This window comes from Pinus tabuliformis, chromosome J (assembly GCF_031772625.1).
Source record: "Pinus tabuliformis cultivar Carrire ecotype Pingquan chromosome J, CPIR1, whole genome shotgun sequence".
NCBI classification, from domain to species: Eukaryota; Viridiplantae; Streptophyta; class Pinopsida; order Pinales; family Pinaceae; genus Pinus; species Pinus tabuliformis.
The window spans coordinates 1232148161-1232174223 of NC_142295.1; the positions used below are offsets into that span (position 1 = coordinate 1232148161).

Below are 26063 nucleotides of genomic sequence, written 5' to 3' on the forward strand. Positions count from 1 at the left end.
CTTTAACATGCTTCAGTACAAGAACGATGGAGAGTATGGATAAGGTTATTATCTACAGCCTTGATTATATGGATGGGACGAAATTCCTCCAGATCCACCCCATGGTCATTTTAGGATTCAGAATATTCACAATGTTGTTCTTCATCTTCATTTTGTGTTCTGTTTTACAGACAAACGATCTCCTAGAGTTTTCAACTTGCTCAGACACATCTGCTGTTAATTCCTGTAATTCTGGTTTATGTACCCTGAGATACAGCACCGAAACTATTGTCCTTCTTCGTCTATCTAAACTAGTTTTGAATCTTGATAGTTTTCTCTTGATGTTATTCCAGGCTATCTAACCCTGCATTTTCTCTGAGTATTTCTTCCTCTCCATGCTGTCATAGGTCTAAGTTCTGACAGTCCGAGTTGCCCCATGAACAACACTAGCATCTTATTGAACCCTTTTTCAAAAGAGATTTCCATAGCTTAACAACAACGAGGATTATTAAATAGAGATAAAATAGTTACATCAATTTCAAGAGAAGAATAATACCCATAATAGTACATTGAGGTGATAGTATGAACCCATAGCTTCTACTCAGAGTTGCACATTTAGCTTAACATATAAACCATAGATCTTCTCTTCTACAATTTATCTACAAATGACTTGGTTTGTATCACATTGTATAATCCCATCTTTACATCTTTCTCTTTGATTTTCCTTAAAGGTTGCTTCCATGCCCTGGAACAAAAATACCTGAAACGCTTGTAAATACAGTAGCATTTCCCAAAATAAACAATGCCACCTTCATTTTTGTTACACATTTTATGTGACATATATATTAGCATCTCATTTTCTGTCTAACTATTCTTTAGTGTGGATATTGTCTATAACTATCATTTACTACATTCTTTCATCTTGTTTTGATAACGACTAATTTAAAATTGTCAAAGGCTAGATTCCATGTTTTTAGTTGTCACCCAAGTGCAATAGTTCCATTTTAAGATCTTAATCAGATGTTTTTCTCATATACAACTTAGCAGGTTTAATATTCATCAAGGTTCTTCCTTTTCTTTGTCACCTTTCTGATATAAAAATCTAAGGTTCCAAATTCCAGATGTCTTGAAACATTCCTTTGCCTCATGCTATCCTAGAGAAGGATATTGAGCTAGATTCCATGTTTCTAGTTGTCACTCAAGTGTCTGTACATTAGTTCCAGCTTAAGATCTTAAACAGTTGTTTTTTCACATGCAACTTAGCAGGCTTGATACACAGAGTAGATTCAAAAAAAGGTCGTATTAATTCTTTACCAGAAAATATATACAATTGAGTCTTATGGAACTCTTGTCCGAATCCTTTCTCGTACTAGGCTGGGAGCTTCCCTTCCTATTCTATAAATACTTCTATAAAATGGTACTTTTCAGGAAAATATCTCTACAATCAAAGAGAAATTGGACATCTGTCCAGTAAACTAAAAGTACTAGATTTCTAACTCTACTCTTGTTACATTGGCAAAGGCCCACTTGGCCAGCCACTAAAACAATCTAACACCTCATCTACTAATTGGCAATATTGCAATGAGCAACATGGCTAGACTAACAACCTAGATTGTCATTACAATTTCTACACAAAAGTTAAATCTCCTTTCTAGAATTTACATGGCTCCCTTGGGTGCTAAACAAAATGATTTGCTTAGGGTGATGCTCCTGCATCAGAAAGGAGGACTAGAAAACAAGGAGCAACATTGTGTCACATTGCTTCTTGTCATTCAATCTTCCAATCTTCCAACTGTAGTGACGAATTACAGTGAAAGAAAAAATAATGAATTCAATCTAGCATCCCCAAAAACTGATGATATTGAGCTTCAGTCAACGATATGTACATTTCCAAAATCCAGTTTCACCTTTCTAATAGACAAGTCCCTAAGAGTGGGAGTGTAACCAGGGTGGTGGCATAGTGAGAGGACTTCTTTACCCTATTATCCTGCTTAATTAACCTTATCCTCAGAGAATTTGGCCACTGAAAAGGAGGCACTCAGCGTCACTGTAGCAGAGAAAATAAACAGAAGCCTCATACCCCAAGGCATCACACTAGAAACTGCCAAAACCAGTATGTAAATATCTAGCAACTAAAATCATGAAGCCTCCCAATGAAAGCAACACACATTATAGATGGAGATATTTTTTTAGTAAAGAGAATGGGCAATGACAACTACATAGAATAAGAATAATCTTTTTCATCTGTGTTCTTATGCAATATTTCTGTTTGTGATTCAGGAAAACAAAATGATGGTTTCCACCATTTAAGAATTTGGGGCGACTATTTTATCGAAATTGCATGAATATCAAATAAAAGCACATCAAGTCCAAAACCCATTGATGACCACTCGTTATGAAAACTTAAGACTTCAGTCATATGGAGAAATGGATAAGATTGGTCACAAACATACAATGAAGGAATACACCAGAGAAACCATCTCATTTTAAGTCCCTGTGCAGCTCTTTATCTACCTATCCATTGACATGTGATGACACAGGTGGTGAAGGTGGTGAAGAAGGTCCAGAATCCAATCAAGTAGCAAGATAACCCAAGTCATGCATACCACCATATCCTCTAATATCCTTCCAGCTCTTCCTGAAGAACTGCTGATCCATTGACATGAATTGTTGCTCTTCATGATTATTAACACCCAACTACAAAATGTAAGGACTTTATAGCTCAATAATGTAGCTATAGTAGACTCAAAATTAACATTTTTTGAGTTCAATGACAGATCCATCTCCTGCTCCTGAAAAACCTATGGGCCAATTTCATCTTTGTGCCAAATGTATAAACCCAAATGCTGAAAACCACCAAATCATCATACTAAGTCTGGATCTCCTATGGTCCTCTGTTTCTTCTGTCAAATATGGGAACCCAACTCAAGATCTGTGACAATTTCTTTGGTGGATCCACTAAAACTTATGTGATTACTCTTGATTTCCCAAGCAGAGAAACACAACAATCTTTCTCAGTATTCAGATTTCAATTCTCTTGTCAAATGAGCACCCTCCGTATGTTTGGAAGTTTAAAATGCACAATATATGGTTACGTTTGACTGAAGTAATTGATGTAAGTTACATGGACTATGGTATGTTGGGCACTCGAAAAAGGACCGCATGAACAGTAATTACTTGTTTAAGTTGTTATGGACTACGGTTCTTTCAAGTCTCTGTCAATCCATTGGTTTGAAGAAAATTAAGGGCAAGATTACAAGGAAAATCTCTTTCAGTATCACACCAAAAGTTAGTCTGTCAGCATGCTTTCGAGACCATAAAGATTATTGAAAGTTCTATTATAAAACTTGACTGTTAATTCAATGTTGTGTCATCTTCAATACAATCCAAACATCTTCTAAAATCCATTGTTTTTCTCCTTTTTATTTCTGTCTGCTATAAATAGAATGATTATTGTATATGTCACGGTGAATGGTGTTATCTATTTCAATATGGAAATGGCTAAAGAGAGGTTCCTATTGTGTCCTAGACGAGTGCTGTAATGATATGATCTTATTTCAGAAAATGTTGTCCTTTTACATCCTTCAACACAAATTTCTATATCAGAATGTGACTCCCTAAAGGCTAAAACCAATCATTTACGGCTAGATTAAGTTGCACATGTAGGATGTGTAAATGGATGTGCTAACTCTGAAAATCCCATATTCTTTAATATAATGAAAAATGCTGTAGATTTCTGACACGAGATGTCTTCCATTTCTTCAAAATGATGTAGTAGACACAGAACCCACCCTATCCCATATAAAAATCAGAAATCAATAAGGGCAACATCCAACTCCTCTTTAATATCTCCCTATCATTTGAAGAAGCAAACCAAATAAAAAATCTTCAGGAAATTGACTACTGTAATCTGTAGGGATCTCAAAATCCAACTCCTCTTTAATATCTCCCTATCATTTGAAGAAGCAAACCAAATAAAAAACCTTCAGGAAATTGATTACTGCAATCTGTAGGGATCTCAAAATAAGATAGGCCCTTGGGTCAGAGTAGAGATATTTGACAAAGAAGTAGGAATGGTACCAGACAATTCATTTTCTGATAGCTCAAGTGTTTCTAAACCTGTGAGCAAACCCAGTTGTGGAGGAATGGCACTGAGACTATTTCTTCCTAAAGCCAAAACAATCAATGATGAAAAGTTGCCTATGAAAGAGGGAATGGTACCTGTGAGGCTGTTTACTGCTAAGTTTAGGAATTGTAGACGTGTAAGAGAACCCAACTCCATGGGGATGCTTCCGTCCAGCTGATTGAAAGACAACGTGAGTGTTCTCAACCGAAAGAGGCGCCCCATTTGAAGTGGGATATGACCGTGAAGCTTATTTCTAGAAAGATCGAGGGAGTGGAGAAACGACAAATTGCCGACGGCAGGAGAAATGGTGCCCTGCAGACCCATGGCAGTGAGGTTGAGCGTGGTCACTCTGTCCAATGGATGGCGGTGGGTGCAGGTAACCGCACTCCAATTGCACAAGGGGACGGCTAAACTCCAATCAGCCATGGATTGATTGGGATTGTGGGTGACGAGCGACCTGAACTCCAATAGGGATTGTCGATCATCATGAAATGTGTGAGCGGAGGAGGAAAGGAAGAGAAACAAGAAGAGCAGAGAAAGTGGAAAAGAGAAACAGAGCATCGCCATGAAACAGGTGATCACCGTCTATCTGTAAGTTCAACAGACACATGAAATCTGATCCAACGGCACAAACTCTTTTAATCGTCTAACACATCAGATCAATGGTCCAAAATAAGACACGGTGGCATATAAGGGAGTTCTTCCCAAAGGGAAACGCCTTACGGCGTAAAGATAAGTATTTCTCTATTTGTCTATTTAAAAATAAATTTATGGTAATTTTGTTATTATAAAATTTTATAATTATGTTTATTTTATATTTTTAATTATTAAATGCTAATTTTGTTATTATAAAATTTTATAGTTATGTTTATTTATATTTTTTATTATAATAAATATTTTATTAAAATTCTAATATCTTATCACTATTATCTAATAAATTATAGATACCTGTAGCCACTCTTAATAGGATGACTAAGAAACTGATTAATATATTTACATACTTTAAATAGCCTGTCAATTATTGAATAGGGAGAAAATGAGTAACTATAGGATTTATTGTTTTTCTTTCGTATTTTTAAAAGATTATGAAATTAGAAATTCTGAAATCATTTCTTATTTATATAATATAAATATATGAAATCAAAAAAAATTAATAAGATTTTTTAAATATGATAATGATAGACTCTCTCACTCCACTAAGGATCTAGCTCAGCGACGTTGTTCACGCTGATAATGCTGAAGTCCAAGTCAAGATTTACGGGTTGAAGGGTTATTTGAGGCTTTCACGAACCCATTATATTAATAACGAGATAGGGTAATTTTCTCTTCGACCCTAGCGGGGATGATTTCCCTTAAACCCTCTAGTAAAGGATGAAGATCCGTAAAAAATGTGTTTCTTGCTACTACAATAACATAAGAGGTCATCATGCATTGGGAAAATTATGACACTAACTTAGCAATTCTATGACTGGTTGCTTTACTTTTTTCCTCCAAAGATTGACGAATTAAATGATATTTCCCTTCCAGTGCTTGTCTCTTCTTCTCTCTCTAAATGAGATTCTTTCTCGTCATAATAGTTCTATGAATGGTTAAGTTAATGGAAAGGTCAAATAAATATAAAAAGAGTTGTTTATGGAGGTGGAGGAATTGCTTAGATAGTTATAAGAGGAATTGCTCGAATAGTTATAAGAGGTTGAATTTTGTCAAAAAAGTTTCAAAAAATTTTGTACAATGGAGTTTTTGAATCATGTTTTTGATAGTGGAAATAGATTCATGACCATCAAAAACTTTTAGTATACCTTAAATTATAAAGTTTGACAACTTTTACTTGGATTTAGGAAAATCTTTGTTCGTTTTTTTAAAATATGACCAAAATTTCCTTAACTTTCAAGACAAAAAACCATAAAATATAAAATATATCAGCCCAGCGTAAATTATCTTACATTCTCTAATGCTTCCTTGCATTCTTCATAATTATATTATGAAACCTAGTGTGCCTAACATCTCTATCACGAGTGGAGAAAAAAAATGTTTTGGTTATTAAAATATTTACATATATGTGTGAAATTTTCATTAACATTAAAATGAAATATAAAAATTAATCAACTAATTTTATCTTTTATTATTAATTTATAGTATTGATGAAGGTGGTAAATTAATGATAGTCTTTTTAAACATATTAGTGGCCATACTAATTTGGAAATCTCTAAACTTGGAGGGATGATTATATAAATTGGTAAAATAATAATATTTTAAATTGGAGGGATGATTAGAGATATCTAGGACGATTAGAGATATCTAAGAAATCAATTTAACGATAGTGTAAAAAAATGAAATGTAGACAAATAAATTAGCTTCTCAAATATATCATTTTTATTTATATAAATTTTGTCTAACCAAATCAATTTTGAGTTTTCTTATTATTAGTTTATTATTTTTCTTGCAAAATATAATTCATATATATTTCTTAGTGCCACCTTATCTAAATGATGAAATCTTATTACAAAAAATTGTAGATTTGTAGAAAAGACAATGTTCTTGTACACAACTATTCGTTTAAAATTTATGCTATTTAATTTTATATATTTTTTAAATTATGAAATTTATTATATCATTAAAGTTACAATGCTTGTTGGTATAGAAAAGCATACATCACCTTATGATTCTAGATACATCTTCTTACATTATGAGTCAATACACATACCTCTACAAGTTGTAATCCTAAATAAAACTAGGCCAAGGGCCTACTTTGATAATGCTTGTACGGACTAATTTTGATGGTTAGTTTAGGCTTTATCTCTATACCAGAGTTTCATTTCTTTTAGACTCAAAACTAAGTGTTGTCTAGGCACAATAACCTAGCCAAGTTAACTACTCTGTTATATTTACTCACTCTAGTTAACACTTGTTTATCATGTGACACTTCAAGTGAAAAGTGACTCATTACTATATATCAATTGGATGAATGACTTAGTTCATGTCATCAACGATTCCATTTATCACCTAGCCAAACTATCAAACACATTAAAATAATAATTCTAAGTTATTAATGTCTAACATCTTTATAGATAATAGAATTTAGAGATAGATCAACTCTACAATGTATATTGGTCTAAAGTCAAAAAAATAATATCATTATAAAAGAAAAAAATTGAAAATCATCTTACAATGACTAAGGCATGTGTATACATCAAATTTTAATTTTAAAATAAAAATAAATATAACTACACATTAAAATAAAATAAAATAAAAAATAAGAATAACTCTTATTTAAAATAGAAATAACTTTAAACTAAAATAATAATGTAAACTTGATTTGGTTAAGTTACTAGTGATTTTTGAGCTCCATGTGTATGAGAACCCATGGTATTGACCCTTGGTATTCATATGGAATATAGCTTATTTAAAAGAAGAAATTAAACCAACCTATATCCATCATAACTGTGGACCGTCCAAGCACGAAAAATCTATCTAAGTTAAGATATATCTACATTAATTCTATTTATTGTTAAACTAGCAACTGCACCAAATGTTGCAAAGGAAACGCCGTAAGGCATAAATTGGAGAAGAATCATGGCACATAAAATTCCATTATGCAAGTGCATAATTTGGCATTAATTCGTCCTCCTAGATAAGAATCATGGCATATAAAAATCCATGTTGCAGGTGCATAAATTTTCATTAGTTCATCCTCTTGGATAAATCCATTATGCAAGTGCATAATTTGTCATTAATTCGTCCTCCTCGATCCGACGAGCCAAATCACAACATATTTTGAGAGCTCTCAAGGTGATATCAACCTCTTTCCCATTTGCAAACTACTAGACCAAGTTGTCATTAATTCATCCTCCTGGATCTGATGACCCAGATCACTACATATTTTGAGAGCTCTCGAGGTGATATCAACCTCTTTCCCATTTGAAAACTACTAGACCAATTTGTCATTAATTCGTCCTCCTGGATCTGACGACCCAGATCACTGCATATTTTGAGAGCTCTCGAGGTGATATCAACCTCTTTCCCATTTTCATACTACTAGACCATTGGATCTGCCTTCCTTCATCAGATGGTTGGATGATTGATAAGACATAACACTCAAATGGATCTGCCTCCCTTCATTAGATGGTTGGATGATTGATAATACATAACACTCAAATGGATCTGCCTCCCTTTATCAGATGGTTGGATGATTGATAAGACATAACACTAAAATGGATCTGCCTCCCTTCATCAGATGGTTGGATGATTGATAAGACATAACACTCAAATGCTTAAGATGGAAACTTGCAAACCTAAAATGCACAAGAATATTGATTCCCAAAACATTTGTATCATATGCTTCTAAGAAAATGCCTTTTATAAGATTTTACTTAAGATGAGATCTCATTAGTTGCTTCTAAGAAAATGCCTTTTATAAGATTTTACTTAAGATGAGATCTGATTAGTTTTGACAAAGTCAGCTTTAACTAAGAAACAATATAAACTGAAAATGCATAGTGCTCAAGATTAACCATGCCTTTATTATCCTACAACTAACTATTAAGACTAGCTATAAATGATTGCAAGATGTGGCACATCATTTCTTCATTGTTTTAGCAAAAATGACCCCACCTTCTCAACAAGGGGCGGGAAGCTATGATCAAAAGAAACTTGAGACGACCGTTTTTCCTAAGAAGGAAGTTGGCTTTGGTGCCCAACAAGATACGTTGTAGTCTAATGCTATAGGTCTAGTAGGTTCATAGGGCTTGAGATGATTAAAATTAACTCTTTCATAATAGGAAGTTCATAGGGCTTGAAATGATTAACATTACCTACATTTTCGAGGCAATGCTGGCAAGGCAAATCAAAATGACATGTATTCACACCAACCTACTTGAGAATATATTACAGGGACTATAGTAGATGTGCTTGAGTTTATGATGTCACTTCCCCTTAAGACACAATTTATCTAGATAAAATTAGACTCACTCACTTATGTAAAATTTTACAGACAGTTGATGTCAATAATATAGTACAGGGACTATAGTAGATGCACTTGAGCTTATGATGTCACTTCCCCTTAAGACACAATTTATCGAGATAAAATTAGACTAAAATTGTACAGGCAGTTGATGTCTATTATGGAGTTATTTGTAGAAGATGAGTGAATGGATCCAATTTCTAAACAAAGGAGGATGTCTTGTGCTGCTTCTTGCAATGGTGATGGTAGACAATTGGAGGAAGAGAGTTGGGAAGCTTGTATGGGGCCAACCACAGGTATCCATAACAACCTAATTATAATTGTGTTGTAGGACATGGAAATAAGAAATTTCTATAATTTTATTTTTCAATTTTGTAATTCCTTACACATATCAACCATCACTTTTGTCTCCTAAACACTATTTAAAAAAACAAACAACTTTTAAAATATAATAAATAATCAGTCATATTTTCCCAGGAAAATTCTACTATTATATTAAATATTAAAAATATTTACTTACTAAAAATCATAAAATAAAATATCAAAAAATTTATTAAAATATTTAAATATAAAGTAAAAAATTTTATGGAAAAATTAAGATTATTATATGAAAATAAACATCAAAATAATTATTCTAGATTTAGTACTCATAATATTTAGGGATTTTTTTTAATACAAAGTCTTTTGAAAATATATATATATATTTTGAAAATAATTGTTTTAGAGCAAATTTTACTTTTCAATTTTGTAATTCCTTAGCACATATCAACCATCACTTTTTTCTTCTAATCGCTATTTAAAAAAACAAACAACTTTAAAAATATAATAAATAACAAGTCATTATTTGCTCAAAAAAATTCTACTATTATACTAAATATTAAAAATATTTACTTACTAAAAATCATAAAATAAAATATCAAAAAATTTATTAAAATATTTAAATAGAAAGTAAATTTTTTATGAAAAAATTAGGATTATTATATTTCTACTCACAGTTTTAACCTTTCTCAACTTAAATGAAGTAATTTTCCTTTAACTAACACTCATTAACAATTTATTATGGTTCTTATTGGACTGCATGTGGATGAAAATAAACTTCAAAATAATTATTCTTGATTTAGTACTCATAAGATTAAGTTAAGATATATCTACATTAATTCTATGCACTGTTAAATTAATAGAAAAATTAAAAAATATATCAAATATATGATCTAAATTATCTTTACCTTCTCTCTAATGCTTCCTTGCATTCTTCATAATTATATTATGAAACTGAGTGTGTCTAACATCTCTTCTCCTAATGAAATAAAATAATAAATATTTGTGTTATATTTAATAGAAAATTATATATATAAATTTAATAAATCAAGAATTTTTTATTTTTATTATTCATTTATAGTATTATGAGTGCATAAATTATTAATGGTCTTTTTTTACATAGTAGCAGTTATGTAAATTTTGAAAAACAATAATATGTTCAGTTGGAGGGATGAATAGAGGTACCTAAGCAATGATTTTTGTTAGGATATTCCGACACATAGGAAATAGTTAAGTATAACTTGGTTTAGTGTAGAGTTAGATATAGTGTGTTTCTTTACTATGTACTTTTGTAACTTATAATCTGACGGTCACGATATGTTCTAGACATGAAGTGGCTCATTCTCTTCTCGGTATTACTGAAACTTGAACTGTGACTTAACACCCAATTGGTCCATGATCTCTATTTAAAGAGCATGGAGGTTCATTTGTAAGGTGATCGTTCATCAGACAAGCTTATGTAAATTTTCTTTCTTTTATATTAATAAATTTCCTGAATTTAACCACATCAAGAATACTAGTGTATTGATCTATGATCTGTTTGTAAGCGGTGTCCTTTGGTGTTCTATTTGAGGAACTTACTCTGTAAATTCCTACATGGTATTAGAGCGATTTTAGGGCCACATCCGTTGGTGATCCAAATCCGAAGCCGGTATAACTACATTCGAATGTCATTTCATAGAGCTACTATTTCTAACCTCTTTCGGGCCAAGAGGACTACTCTATTGTGTTAGGAGAATCTGTTCCAGTGAGGAACCAATTTCGTTTCACACAAAAAGGTTTCCGGTAGCCCTATCTACATCATTTTTAGGATCTAGAGGTATAAAACCTTTATTTGTAGTTTTAGTTATTTATCTCTCGATTTATTTCGGTTTATTTATCTCTTTGTTTTTTATTACTGGATCAATACCTTTCATATTTGCGTATGCTCTTTTCCTCATGAATCTGTGCAATCTAGGCAAATCAGAAACTACAAGGAAGGATTTTTCTCATGTGTATGCTCTTTTCCGCTGCACCTTAGTATGATCTCGGAAAATCAGAAACATTGAAGAAAATATTTAGTTTCTGGTGAAATCTACCTTCAAGCGGTAAAGTTTGTTTTTTTTTTGCATGTGCATTTTGGGTTGTGTGTGTGTTTTTTTTGTTTTGTAGGCAAAAATGGCTTTCTCAAGTAATGTTATATGTGGAATTTAGTATTAATTGTATCAATTTTAATATAGCGATGGATAAGCAATGAAGCGTGAAGGAACAATGTTAGTGTTTTCATAACTTATGATTATTTATAATAATTTTTCATAGTTTTTGAGCTGAAATTTCCCTTTAAAATAATGTTAATGTAAGGAAGTGTGTGTGGGGTAAATGAATATATTAAAATGACACAGCTAAAATAATATTGAATACTTTTATATTTCTTAATTGATTGCTAATCTCTTTGCCTCATTATATTGATAGAGTTATTTCCATTTCTAATTTTATACGAATTTTGTTATAAGGAAAAAATCATTTGGCAACCAAAACGACTTATTTTTCATTATTGGCACAAAATTTATTCACAAATTTGGAGCAAGCGAAACTATTTAAGTCATCCAATAAATGAATAGAATAAAATGACATACGTAAAATAATATTGAACAATTTTATATTTATCAATTGATAGCTAATCTCTTTGCCTCATTATAGTGATACAGTTATTTTCATCTCTAATTTTATACAAATCTTGTTATAAGGAAAAAATCATTTGGCAACCAAAATGACCTTTTTTCATTATTGGCACATAATTTATTCACAGGACATGCACAGCTTCCGGAAGAACAGTCCACATGGATGCGACAATCACAACGCACAAGGGAAGATAACATGTACAATACTTAGTGGATAAGTCCGTGCGAGTGCAACGGTTGTACATGGGCATGATAACATTAACAACACATACAACACATTTTCATTAATATATTATGTATTACAACAAGTGAATGAGTTTAAGTGTTAAACATAGGTTAAAGCAACATATATTACAAGTGTTCAAGATCAGTCTTACAATAGTTACAATACATGTATCAAAACATGCTGGCTTGTTAGTAAGCTTTTGAATTAAGGGAAAGTTCCAAGACATATCGTTACACCATACATCACTAACCTCGTGGGAGGGGCGTTGGAGCCACTACTTACTCCTCAAAAAAAATATTACAGACTCTAAAGGCTATGTGGGAGGAGCTGAGGTGAAAATGATCCAGGTCGATATTGGTGACCACCTGCCAAGTCCACTTGGACCCCCACCATTGTTTCTCTTAGCTTTTCAGTTTCGTTAATTGTAGCACAATTTACTATTTTTAGCAGTTTTTCGGGTCCTGAACTTCCGAAGCTGTTTTGAGACCCTAAACAACGTTTTTTGGGAAAATTGGGAGAAACATGTGTCCATAAATTGATGTTGCTCTTCCCAAAATTTTAGTTCTCGGATAGAGCTTGAGGCGACTGCTGGTCGATCCTTTGGCCAACCTCGGCACGCTGACAGGGGCTATGTTTAGAGAGGTCTTGGGCAACATCATCGAACTGAAATTCCAAGCTAAGATATGTTGAATCTTGTAAAAACTCCCCATTGCCGCGAAGAATCCAACATAGGATGACCGTGGAACTCTGCTTGATAGCTCGATTGTGCGGTTCAAGATGCTTGCGTACGTAATTGGTGTTCACCCCTTATAAGCCATTGAGTGAGGGGTGAACGCCCTCATGAGCATTCAATAGTAAAATTAAACATTTGATTTTCACCCTGTGGGGTTTCCAAGGTATATCGATGTTTAATGATGTGATTTCTTATTGTGCCAGTTTGATGGTGTTGATTCCTTGCATGATGTGACATTTATAATATCAAATATGTGATTAGCTAATATAGTTAAAGGAATCATAAAAATGATGCAAGGTTGCATCAGAAAGTTTATGTTAATATGCTATAATAGTTGTTGTTAGGGGTTATGTAACTTACTATTCCTTTACTAAAGTTACTCTATGTAATGATGAAAATTCTATCTATTAGTTAATGATGAATCTGGAGTTGTAATTTGGATAGTTACCCGTGGATAAATTGTGTAAAATTTTTCTAACTCCATGCATTTTCATGCGAGGTTACTTGGCGATGTTACACACTTTTATTTAATAAATTATATAAAACTTTAGCAACGACCTCATAAATTATATATACCTATAGCCTTTATTTTATTATAAAATTTTATAGTTATAATTATTTTAAATCTTGAATTATAATATTTAAAATTTTAATTTCTTAATCACTTTTATTTAATAAATTATATAAAATTTTCGTCAGGACCTCATAAATTGTATATACCTCTAGCCATTGTTACACGATACTAGGAAACTAATTAATCTATTGTTAATAATTTAGTTGGGTTACTTGTAAAGAATAGTTAAATAATAAATGTTTGTAAATTATGATTTATTTTCTATTTCTTTATTTTAATAATTTTATTTGTAATATATATTTATACATGGAAAATGTGTGAAGATGGGTTACACTTTTGGGCCAAATGTGGAAAAGAAATTTCAAAATTTTACATTTTTATCGAATTGAAGCCCTCAAAATTCATATAAGAATTGTGAATTTTGATTTAGAGTAAAAAAAAAAAATTGTGGAGAATTATGTTGTTTTCGTAATGATATTTTTTCAAAAAAAAATTAGTGTCATTTTCAATTTTCAACTAAATTAAATGCTTATCCTTGATAAACTTCGCACATCTTAAGAGGTATGTATGTGTTCACATAACATAACATAGTCTAAAGTGCATGTGTGTGATTTACACAGAGATAATTAAGTTATGCATATTACGATTTTTTTTTTGTGTAAAATTATTTTTTTTATTATTTTTTGAAGTTGGCAAAGTAATATTTCAATTGCATTTGCAAACATGTGTGTTCACATAAAAAAATAAAATAAAAGATCAACTATGTAAATAAATTCAAAAACCAACTGTACCTTTTTGAAGACGACTTGTAAACGAAGACAATGGTATTATTTTTAATTTTTTCGTTCTGTATATTTTATGTTATTGATTTTTTATTCAGCCCCTTTAAAACTATCCAAAAAAAATTCAAGCATTATGTTTAAAAGAAATTAGATGAAAAATATTATCTGAATTCAAAATTTTCAAACTCATATGCCATTGGATAGAGGATTCCTTCACGAGTCCAACATGATCAACTTCACCACTTAAGGGAAATTGTTTCGTTAAGTCTGATAGGGTACAAAATGGTGTTGCAAAGAAATCTATAGAAGGGATGCTAAAACTGTGTTTTTTAGGACATCAATAGCTCAATTGAGCGCTTAAAATGCTCAATTGAGCATCTGAAATAAAATTTAAAATAGCTTGTTCAAGGGTTTAAGAAACTCTCCATTGAGCCATTAGTGTGGTTAATGAGGGGCTTGATCGAGCTATGAGCTTGATCAAACTGTTGAGCTTGTAGCTCGATTAGGCCATTTCAAACTTAACCACCCATCAACCGCTCATTATCTATATTAATAGGATTGATGGAAAAGCTACAGACCTAAGAGCTCGATCAAGTTCTTGCTGCCAACCCAAAAATTAAAATCAAAACAAATCTAAATGTGTGTGCATAGAAAAATAACAACAAACATTCATTCATAGAAAAATAACAGAACATGGAAATTACCCAAGAATTCACAAAAAACATGGGAAATTAGAGATTTGATTTCGAAAAGGAGTGAAAGTGCCAAGCGTAGAGGAAGTGTGATAAAAATCTAAAGAAAGAATGATAAAAAGACGACAGACATTGAGAGAACAACAAGATTATGAAATTCAACAAATTCATGAAAATACTAGTAATTCAAGTTGTCTCACTTCTCATATTACCTACTCCATATTGTATGCATTAGTAAATATTATTCAAAACAAGAAAAAAAATAGAGAATGAAACAATATAACTATGATAAAATAAGAATTCAGTGTAATACCATGTAATTAAAAATTAAGATGTAACAACAACTAAAGAAAATCACTTGGTGTGATTGATGGTTCATTGGAATTTTCTAAAACCACTTGTATTCATGAAAAGTATGAGCCACCTTCGAATTGTAATGGTTTAGGATAACGCACAAAAACTAAGAATGTGATTTAACCAAAGAAAATCATTACTGTTTTTCGTATGCTATTTACTTGAATTACGATTCATGGAAATATTTACAAGAGGGATTAACAAAAAGGGTTGTCACATGGGTGCTCCAAATCCTATAAACATTAGTTTGATTGAATATTGATATACTTGTAGGATTTAAAATAGGGAAAATGTGTCAATATCTAAAAGGAGCAAGAGCATCCCTCCTTCCAATGTGAATGTTGAGAAGACATTCTTTGTCACAATGTGATACAAGAAGATGGGTGACGATTATTGACCATGGTTGAGCACAATTGATCGTTCACTTTGGTTGACCATTATTGACCATGGTCAATGATAATTGATATTATAGTCCTAGGCGAATAATAAAACCAATGGATTATGAAACCATGAGAATAAAGCTAAACCCAAGGGATCGATATTATAAGTTGAAGGTATATAAACCCTAAGATAAAAATTATAAACCTTGAAATAAAAATAGTTGTCCATGGTTGATCATGCTTAATTTTCATATTGAGACAAAGTTTGTCACGATGTAACATGCGAACATGGTTGACCATGCTTTACCATGATTGAATTTCAGATTGAGACAACCTTTGTCACAATGCGATGTAGGACCATGATCGACCATGGTTGATTTTCATATTGAGATAGTCTTTGTCATAATGCAATATTGCACCATCATTGAACATGATTTACCATGGATTACCACAATTGAATTTATACAACATGGTTGACCATGGTTGACCGTGGTAAACCATTATTAATATTAGAAACCCAAGTGAATAATAAACCCGAGAAATTAATACTAAAAACCCAAGGGATTATTAATCAAAAGGAAAAATATTCAACCCAAGGCAACAACAATAAACCCAATCGAATAATATAAAGGCCATGTATTTAAACCTAAAGAAAATTATTATAGACCATCCAATAAACATGCCTTCCCATGTTTGGCCATGGTTGATATTCATTTTGATACAAAATTTGTCACAATGCAACATTGGACCATCGCCAACCATGGTTGAACCCTAACATTAACAAATGGAATGAATTGATACCATAAACCGAAGGGAAAAAAAACAACGGATCAATACTAAAACCCCAAGGAATTATGAACCCAAGGGAACAGTATGAAACCAAAGGGATTAATCTTATAAACCCAAGGTATATAAACCCAAATATAAATATTACAAACCCTAGTAAAAACATATCTGACCATGCTTGATTTTCACATTGAGACAATCCTTATCGGAAAGTGACAATGGACCATAGTTATTGACCATGGTTGACCTTTCAACACCACAACTATAAACCAAGCTAGCTCTGAATAACCATCGTGATAAAAAATGTTTTTCCATAGATAATTTCCATATTGGAACATTCTTCATCAGAAATCCACACTCAACCATTCACCATCGTTGACTAAGGTTGACTATCAACATGTATGACCATGATCAAGACCAACTCACCATGGTTTTTTTTACAAGAGTCACAAACCCATGACATCAACATTTAAAACCCAAAGCATATAAACAAAAAGATAAATATCGTAAATCTCAAAACAAACATAAAGCCCAAATATTAATACTATAAACCTAACTATAAATTGAAAAATGTGTCAATAAACTGTAGGGGTTGATACTAAAAACCCAATCAATTACAAACCCAGGAGAACATATTAAATTGAAGGATTGTAATTAAAGCAAGGGAACACAATTGGAATAATTGAACTATTTGTATTGCTACACAATATAACGTCGCAAGATGGAAGAAGAAAATCACATCTGAATTGCAAAAATTGCAATGTAAGAGAAACAACACCACAGAAAATTTTATAGACATTCTTATACAATTTTTTACATAATAACACCAATGTCAAAAAATCAACTTAACTGATATTGAAATCGAAAAAAAGAGAATTTATATTAAGAAATATTTTTTTAGGTCTTAACATCAAAGAATTCTACCATGAAAATAAACTTTAAATACTACATCTGAAGGAATTCATTAAATAGCCTCTTCCAAAAAACAACCATATCGATGTCAAAAGCAACACCAATTCAAATCAACAACATAGTGATCACGACCCTTGACCCTTTCCAGCCAGTCTCTTCTAGTTTTTCTTCCATATTTTGTCTGGTGCACATGCAACAAGTATTCGACATCTGATTTCGTTTCATCCAAGATGTTGACATGTTCATCAACAAAACCTGAATGAAACCCAAGTTTTCTATCAAACATTTTCTAAATATACACAAGAAAATGTTTTGCTTTAGCAACACGAACAACTAAGACATAATACAACACATCATTATTTTCAATATCTACATTTCAATGAGAAAAAGGAAAAAATCATATATATATATATATAACTGGAAAATAAAATATCACATAAATTTAATTATTTAATAGGATTGAAAACCACGAAAAACAAAAATGAAAAAAAAAACTACAATTTAACGAATTAAACAACACCACCACAAAGACAGGGATATGATGATATAGATACAAAAGGATCATACAAGTTTTAGGTTTAAATGACAAGGTCCATGCTCAAAACCATCACTCGATGAAACGTTCGACTTAAATTGTTTTAAATTTTGGAATTTTTCTTTATGGATAAGTACAGTACCTTGAGATAGGTGTTAGACTTTCATAGTGAGCGTCCAAGATTCTAATTATTGAAAAGTTTTGAATTTTGTCTTTTCACCTCTAGAAAATCCTTTAGCTTTGAATATTGGAAATGGAATGGTGATAAGGCTGAGAAAAGATGTCGTTATCGGTGCAATAAAAATATTTTTATATTTGAATAACTCTCTAGGCCCTTTTATGAAAGCTATTAATCATTGGTCAAAGCTACCGATGAGTGGTCACACGAATGGCTCTCCATTCATGAATTCTCTCTGACCAAAGAACATCTCCACGACAAGTTTTCATTAGCTAATTATGGAGAGCTCATATCAAATTCTCTCATGAGAACGGCTTGTAATTTGGATTTAGAATGGAGCTGAAGGAATTTACACAGAGGGGTCCATGGATATAGAGTCGTGGTTGTGAAATATTTTTATATTTCAAACTTTCAACTAAATGTTGAAACGAAAGAAAATAGATAAAAGATAAGTTGAAAAAGTGGTTTGCAGGTAGAAATATGAAGAAATGGAGGTCTTTCTGCTTTCTTGTATTATTGGAATTTAGATGGTTAGAAATTTCAACATTTTTCATTTTATTTTTATTTTTTTAATTTGTTTCTTAAATATAGAATTTAATGATATGTTTTTTTGTTAAAAGATATACTAAAATCTCCTCAAGTGATGAAATATAGTTTGTGGGACGAGGAATTCACTAGACAATGATTTGACTGTTAAAGTTTATCAAGACATACATACTCTATCTCTTTAGTTTTTACCCTATAACTTTTTAAGAAAAAACATATACTTTTAACCATTAGACTCACTCAAACTATGTATTTTTTAAATATTAAAATTAAAAAAATCAATTATATAAAAAATTACAATTTAATTTTAATAAAATTAAACCTAGGTATATCTAAACAAAGAAGTATTCATAATAGATGGTTATTAAAATAAAAAAATTGCATCCTGGAAAAATAGCCTTGTCAAATATGATTCTAATGCAACACTAAAATAAAATATTTCTTCATATTTAATAAGATATTTTCTATTATCTAATATGTTTTTTTGAAATATTTATGATATAATTTTTTATTAAAATTTAGAATTTGTTTTTGGTGAATTTTATTAGTTTTTAAGAAATTTAGAAATCAATAGCATGTTTAAATTTCTTAAAATTTATATTTACATAATTACAAAAACAAAAACAAATGGTTCACACACTAATCAAACTAAAATTTTTAAATAAACTACTAAAAATAAATAAATAAGCAATTAAACAATTGTGTTTTTATGGATTTGATCACATCCGTAATAACAGGAGGTGGTGCATTCCCTAATAACTCGACGTGGTGCACGCCAGGAAGTAGGTTCATGTAAGCTAAAGAATAGACAAACGGTCAAAAGCAAATTATGAGTGACATTTTATTTAAATTATTATATCCTTACAGGACTTTTGTTGGCCAAAGTTATCAATTGAAGAGAGTCAAAAGAATATGGGTCCAAGCAATTACTCTTATAATTTAAACCTTTGCATATTTTGCGCTCACGGTGTCGATGATATTGACCAATGAACGAATATGATGGTATTATGGTTTATATATTATCACCCAAAAAAAACCCCGAAAATCTTAAATTTTTTTTTTTTTTTATATTCAAACATACTTTTTTTTATTTTTGTTATTATTATAAAAGTTATAATCATAATTATTTTATGATCTTTATTGCAATAAAAATTAATTTATTAAAAATTCTAATTTTTTAATGATTATTTTTATTAAATAAATTAGGAGTTGTTTTTAGTGTGATTTTTTTAATTTTCTGGTGTTGGAATTTAGTGGAAAATTTTGACATGAAATTTAGTTTTGTGTTATTTAAATTGGTTTTTTATTACATATATAGATTCGTGGACGTGAAAAATCCTTAAAGCACTAAAATTGTCCAAAATTACCCATCAAACTTATAATTTCAATACATTCGTACCAAATTTAAAAAACTTAATGAGAAAACCCAAAAAAAAACTTCCGAAAAATCACATTAAAAACAACTCAAATACGTCCGGCCACTCTTAATACGAAGAACCAGAAACTAATTGATATATTTCCCTTAATCCTTCTAGCAAGGAATGAAGATCCGTAGAGAATATCTTTCTCGCTACTACGATAGCACTTGTGACACAACTTAGTAATTGTGCCGAGTCTACATGTTAGCATAGGTAGATGGGTACGTAAGAAAGTTTCACAATATCTTTAAATAAGATGAACAAAATAATAAAAAAAATAAATTTAAAATGAAATGTTTGTGTTCTATATTTTAATTAATATAAATGGTATATATTAATAAATTTATTATATAAATAATGTTCTGTTAAAATAATTAATATAAATAATTTATTAATGATTTAATAAATGTAAATATTTGTATATCATAGATCTATTAAATATTTTAATAATATAGTAAATAATATATATGAAATTTAAATAGTATAAATTAATAATCAAATATTATAATTTGTAAAAGGATTAATAATTAAAGGTTATGACATTTAGGATTAATAATTAAAGGTTATGACATTTTTTTTTATAAAGATTAGAATTAAGTTCGATTAATTTGTAAAGATTATATGTATCAAGGGTGTTTAAGGTTCAAAATCTATTTGTGTATTCAAAATTGTATCTTGAATAATAAAAATCCACAATTTTATTAGAAATTGTATTATCAAATTTGAGCTATTTAGTTACACTATATGAACTTAAGTTTAAGATAATAATTATTTATTTATTAATTTACAATTTTAAATTTCAACAATTAAATATTAATAATTTAAAATAATAAATAAAATTTATTATATTTCCTTTTCAAAATCTTCAAGATAAATTATTATTAATATATTATAATTGGGTTGAGAGGCTCTCTCCAACCTAGTATGAGAGAAATGTTGCAAAGTAAATGTAATGTTATATTGTGTAAACATTTCTACCTAGTCAAAATAAAATAAAAATAAATATAACTACACATCCAAATAAAATAAAAAGAAAAATAAGAATAACTCTCATTTAAAATAAAAATAACTTTAAAATAAAATAATAATGTAAAGGTGATTTAGTTAAGTTACTAGTGATTTTTGAGCTCCGTGTGTATGACAACCCATGGTATTGACCCTTGGTATTCATATAGAATATACCTTATTTAAAAGAGGAAATTAAACCAGCCTATATCCATCATAACTTTGGATCTCCTAAGCACGAAAAGTTTAAGATAAATCTATATTAATTCTATATATTTTTAATTTAATAAAAAAATTTCAAAAATATATAATTCTAAATTATTTTTACTTTCTCTAATACTTCCTTACATTCTTCATAATTATATTATGAAATAGAGTATTTGTAACATCTCTTCTTCTAATTCTATATTTTCTTAAATTAATAACAAAAATTAAAAAATATATAATCATAAATTATCTTTACCTTCTCTCTAATGCTTCCTTGCATTCTTCATAATTATATTATGAAATCCAATGTGTCTAACATCTCTTCTACCTTCTCTCTAATGCTTCCTTGCATTCTTCATAGTTATATTATGAAACTTGTTTCTAACATCTCTTCCCCTAATGGAATAAAATAATAGATATTTGCCTTATATTTAACATCTCTTCTCCTAATGGAATAAAATAATAGATATTTGCCTTATATTTAATGAAAAATAGTGTATGTATAATTTTAATAAATCAAATTATTTTTATTTTTATTATTGATTTATAGTATTGATGAGTGTATAATTTATTAATGGTTTCTTTTTACATGTTAACGGTTATTACATATTAGTGGTTACGTCAATTTTGAAAAATAGTTATATGTTTATTTGAAAATGAATAGACGTACTTAATTACTGAATTTGAAGATGGTATAAAAAGATTAAAGGTAGACAAATATATTAGCTTTCCAAATATATATTTTTTTATTTATATCAATTTTGTCTTAAGTGAATTTTGAAATTTCCTATTATTATTATATTATTTTTCATCCAAAATATAATGCATATATCTATGTTAGTGTAACCTTATGTAAATGATAGAATCTTTATATCAAAATAGAGTGTTTTTATACATAACTATTTTTCCAAATCTTATGCTATTTAATTATATATATATATATATATATATATATATATATATATATATATATATATAAATTATAAAAATAATTATATTATTGAAAATACAATGGCTTATGTTAGTGCTACGTAAAAGGGTTTTAACACTATGAAACAATCACCCTTCTTATTTTTCTATGTAGGTTTTAATGTCCTCTACTGAATGATATATTTTTTGCAAGTGGGTTAATTTCCTATACTTTTATAATATACAATTATTTTACCTTGAATATTGCCCAAACTTTATAAAGATTACATAAAATTATTAGAAATTTGAATATATTGACAAAGGTATTCCAAGACATTTTAAAATTTGCTTATTAAGAATTAGTATGATTAGCCGAAGTTTCCTAATTTTAAGATAAATTTCCATCCTTAAAATTTTTCTTAATAATGAAACTAAATGAGGGATGTATTTTAAGATTTTGAAACATATATAATAGAAATAGAAATGATATTTTTTTGAAACACACATAATAGAAATTTATATTAAAATTTAGAAATCTTGGTTAATCTTATTACTCCTTAATATGAAATCTATAAAAATGTTTGGAAATATTTATTAAAAATATTCAAATTTCTAATAATTTTATATAGTATTGAAATAAAATAAATTTATACTATAAAATTTTTACTTATCAAAACAAAAATTGGAAATTGATAAATTTTCTTTTTTTGAAAAAACAAAGAAAATTAGTTCATTTGAAAATATTAACCCCTAAAATTCTGAACTTGACTATATCCTAAAACTGATTGTCTTCATTAGACTTAAAGAAACTTAACTAAACAGGAATCACCCCAAATTTAAACAGGAATCACCCAAAATTTAAATGGAGCCAAAGTAAAAACTTACCCATTATAAACCACCAGTAAATAAATCTAAATAGTGTAATTTTCATCACATAACACATATATTAGCCTACATTCATATATAGCAACCAAAGGAAATGGTGTTGCCTGGAAGTTTGACAATTAAATTATCCTAGATTTTCCTATGAATTTGAATGCGCTACCCAAATCAACATAGATATTTTGTGCATTGGTTTTAACTCTATCTACCACAATGTAGAGCGGAGGTTGTAATAGGCGGCACATCACTACCGGCCGAGCTGCTAGGTGACCGTGCGCGATCTATGTTTGAATACGGAGAAGCAGGGCGAGAATTAAGTCCGGCTCTGGTTGGAGAAACTACATAGATGGCCAATGGCCTCGAAGAAGGAAGCTCGGTCATCTCCTCATTGGGGTTCATGAGAACTTGTAGCGCTTGTCGGATCGATGGACGCAGCCGCGGATCCGGATGTGAGCACGCAAGCCCCAAAACCAATGCTCGTTTCATTTGCTCTTCCTCAAAACAACCGTTCAATCTGGGATCTGACGCCTCCGTAACTCTTCCCTGCCCATAAAGATTCCATATAAAATCCATCAAACTCTCCTCTGCCAGTGGCGGCTTTCGCTCCACAACTCGCCTGCCAGTAGCCACTTCTAACACAACGACCCCGAAACTGAAAACATCGGACTCTGCAGTGGCCTTGCCTGTGTAGCCACACTCTGGCGCCCAATAGCCTGGCGTCCCCGCCAGCTTGGTGGTCACAGACGGAGATGTCTCATCGTGTTCAATCAGCCGGGCGAGGCCGAAGTCACCCAGACGGGCATTGAAGTCCCCGTCGAGCATAACATTGCTGGGCTTAACGTCCCGGTGGACGACTTTCTGCTCCCATTCTTCGTGAAGGTACAGCAACGCCGAAGCCAGCCCGCATAAGATTCGGTGCCTCCGCGCCCAATTCAAAGGGTGATGATTCTGATTCTGATGTTGTTCCTCTGGTTGTCTGAAGATGAACCTGTCGAGGCTCCCGTTGGGCATGTAGTCGTAGACGAGCAGCAGCTCGTCACGTTCGTGGCACCACCCCTGGAGCCGCACCAGGTTCCTGTGTCGAAGTCGACCTATGGTGCTAATCTCCGACATGAATTCCCGTTTACCCTGTCGCGACCCGGCAGAGACTCTCTTCACCGCCACATTCGTCGCAGCCCCACGTCGGCCTGCTAGCGTTCCCCTGTAAACGCTCCCAAAGCCACCGGTTCCCAGCAGTTCCGACGCGCTGAAGTTTTTTGTCGCGACCGAAAGACGTTTGTAAGAGAACCGGTCCGGGCCGTAGGGTGAATTCGCCAGTTCGCTGTCCATGATCGTTAGATCCACGCTGGACCGCCAGTGTGAGCTCTGCCCGGAACCTTTTCTCCCTCTCATAGTTCTACGGACGAACCACACCAAGAACCCCAACAACACGCTCACGGTGGCGATGGAACCAAGAAACAAGCCGAGCTTGAGGCGCCTGCTGGTCGATCCTTCGGTCAACCTCGCCGCGCTGACAGGGACTATCGATCCTTCGGCCAACCTCGGCGCGCTGACAGGGACTATGTTCAGAGAGGTCTCGGGCAACGTCGTCGAACTGAAATTCCAGTCCAAGATACGTTGAATCTCGTAAGAACCCCCGGTTGCCGCGGAGAATCCAACATAGGCTGATCGCGGAACGGTTCTTGACAGGTCGATTGTGCGGTTCAGGATGCTTGCGTACGTAATTGGTCGATCTGCATAGGCAGCGTATATTTGCAGGGTTTTGTTCCAGCCATCATAATGGATTCGAACCCTTATCGGCCGCCCTGACTTGATGTTGATGCTGTGTTCTCCCAGACTGGCGGTCACGTCGGATATTATGCTCTTGACGTCTATGCCGACATGATTGTCGTCTGGATCGAATATGTTCTTGAAGGTGTCAAATTCAATGGCCAGTTGACTCGTTGTGTTTTCGTAAGCTGATTGGGAAAATAAGCCAAGCAGTATTCCCATACTATCTGGGAGAAAGGTTTTATCGCTGGGGACAATGACGAAGGCCAGACCATCGCCATTGAGATTCTCCTGCGTGGCGGGACTGTTGATGCGGCGGACGAGCATGGTGAAGGTGGTTGTAAATGTGGCTGGCCACATGGTGATCGGTTGACGGTAGAGAACTCTTCCAATGCAGTTCTCCAACTGAGAATATTGATCCATAGATCTACCATTTGGCGATGGGGTAAGATCGATGTAAGCAGCTGAAGAATTATAGGAAGCATTTCCCATGTATATCAACTGATTTCTGTTGTCGTTGCCGAATGATGGGAAAGAGAAACCTGTACTATAACTTCCGTTGGACTGTGCAAGGGAGATTAAAGATAGGATATGAAACAGGAGAACCAAAGCACAGAGGTCCCCTTTCTCACACACCATGATAATTATACTAAATACTAAAACAAGTGATGACACAGAAAATGGAGGCGATACAAATCCGCTATTAAATATACAGCAATCGACACAGCGAAGCGATATTTTGTATTGACTGAACAAGTATAATGTAAAAAGTATGCCAAAGCAGGAAGGACATAATTCCTTTTGTCAGGCTTTTGTACTATGCATGAAAACATCAACGGCAGACAAAATACTTTCATAAAGTGTAGAAATGTGTAACAAAATTTATCCACTTACAGACTATAAAGGAAATTATTACCTCTGGGAAAGAAGAATAAATCCGTAAGCTGCTATCTGATGTGACAGAATTAATTCAATCAATTCATGGCACCGACGTAAGTCTGCCTCTTGCGAAACAAAGCAGAGTGAACGAAACAGAGGGAGCACTCAACTATGTAACGAGAGAGAGTTTCTACTGTCTGCCTCTCTTCAAAGAGAGAAATGGTTCATTTTAAATAGAGTCTCTTCTGCAGT

General features: G+C 31.9%; 1 protein-coding gene across 1 annotated transcript; it reads right to left on the bottom strand.

Annotated features, from left to right (window-relative positions):
* Positions 1-23363: 23363 nt before the first annotated feature.
* Positions 23364-25571, bottom strand: LOC149231592 (putative L-type lectin-domain containing receptor kinase S.5). Its single transcript, XM_089381688.1, has 2 exons — positions 24703-25571; positions 23364-24642 (listed from the first exon to the last, which is right to left on the bottom strand). The coding sequence occupies exons 1-2, from the start codon at positions 25569-25571 to the stop codon at positions 23364-23366; spliced, it is 2148 nt and encodes a 715-aa protein (XP_089237814.1).
* Positions 25572-26063: the final 492 nt, after the last annotated feature.

What these genes read in the sequence shown, in the direction of transcription:
- LOC149231592 (XM_089381688.1), bottom strand. Translation starts at nt 25,571, where the DNA reads ATGGTGTGTGAGAAAGGGGACCTCTGTGCTTTGGTTCTCCTGTTTCAT. An exon ending in GTCCCTGTCAGCGCGCCGAG is followed by an intron (nt 24,643 to 24,702) that starts GTTGGCCGAAGG and finishes AGGATCGACCAG; the next exon opens with CAGGCGCCTCAAGCTCGGCT.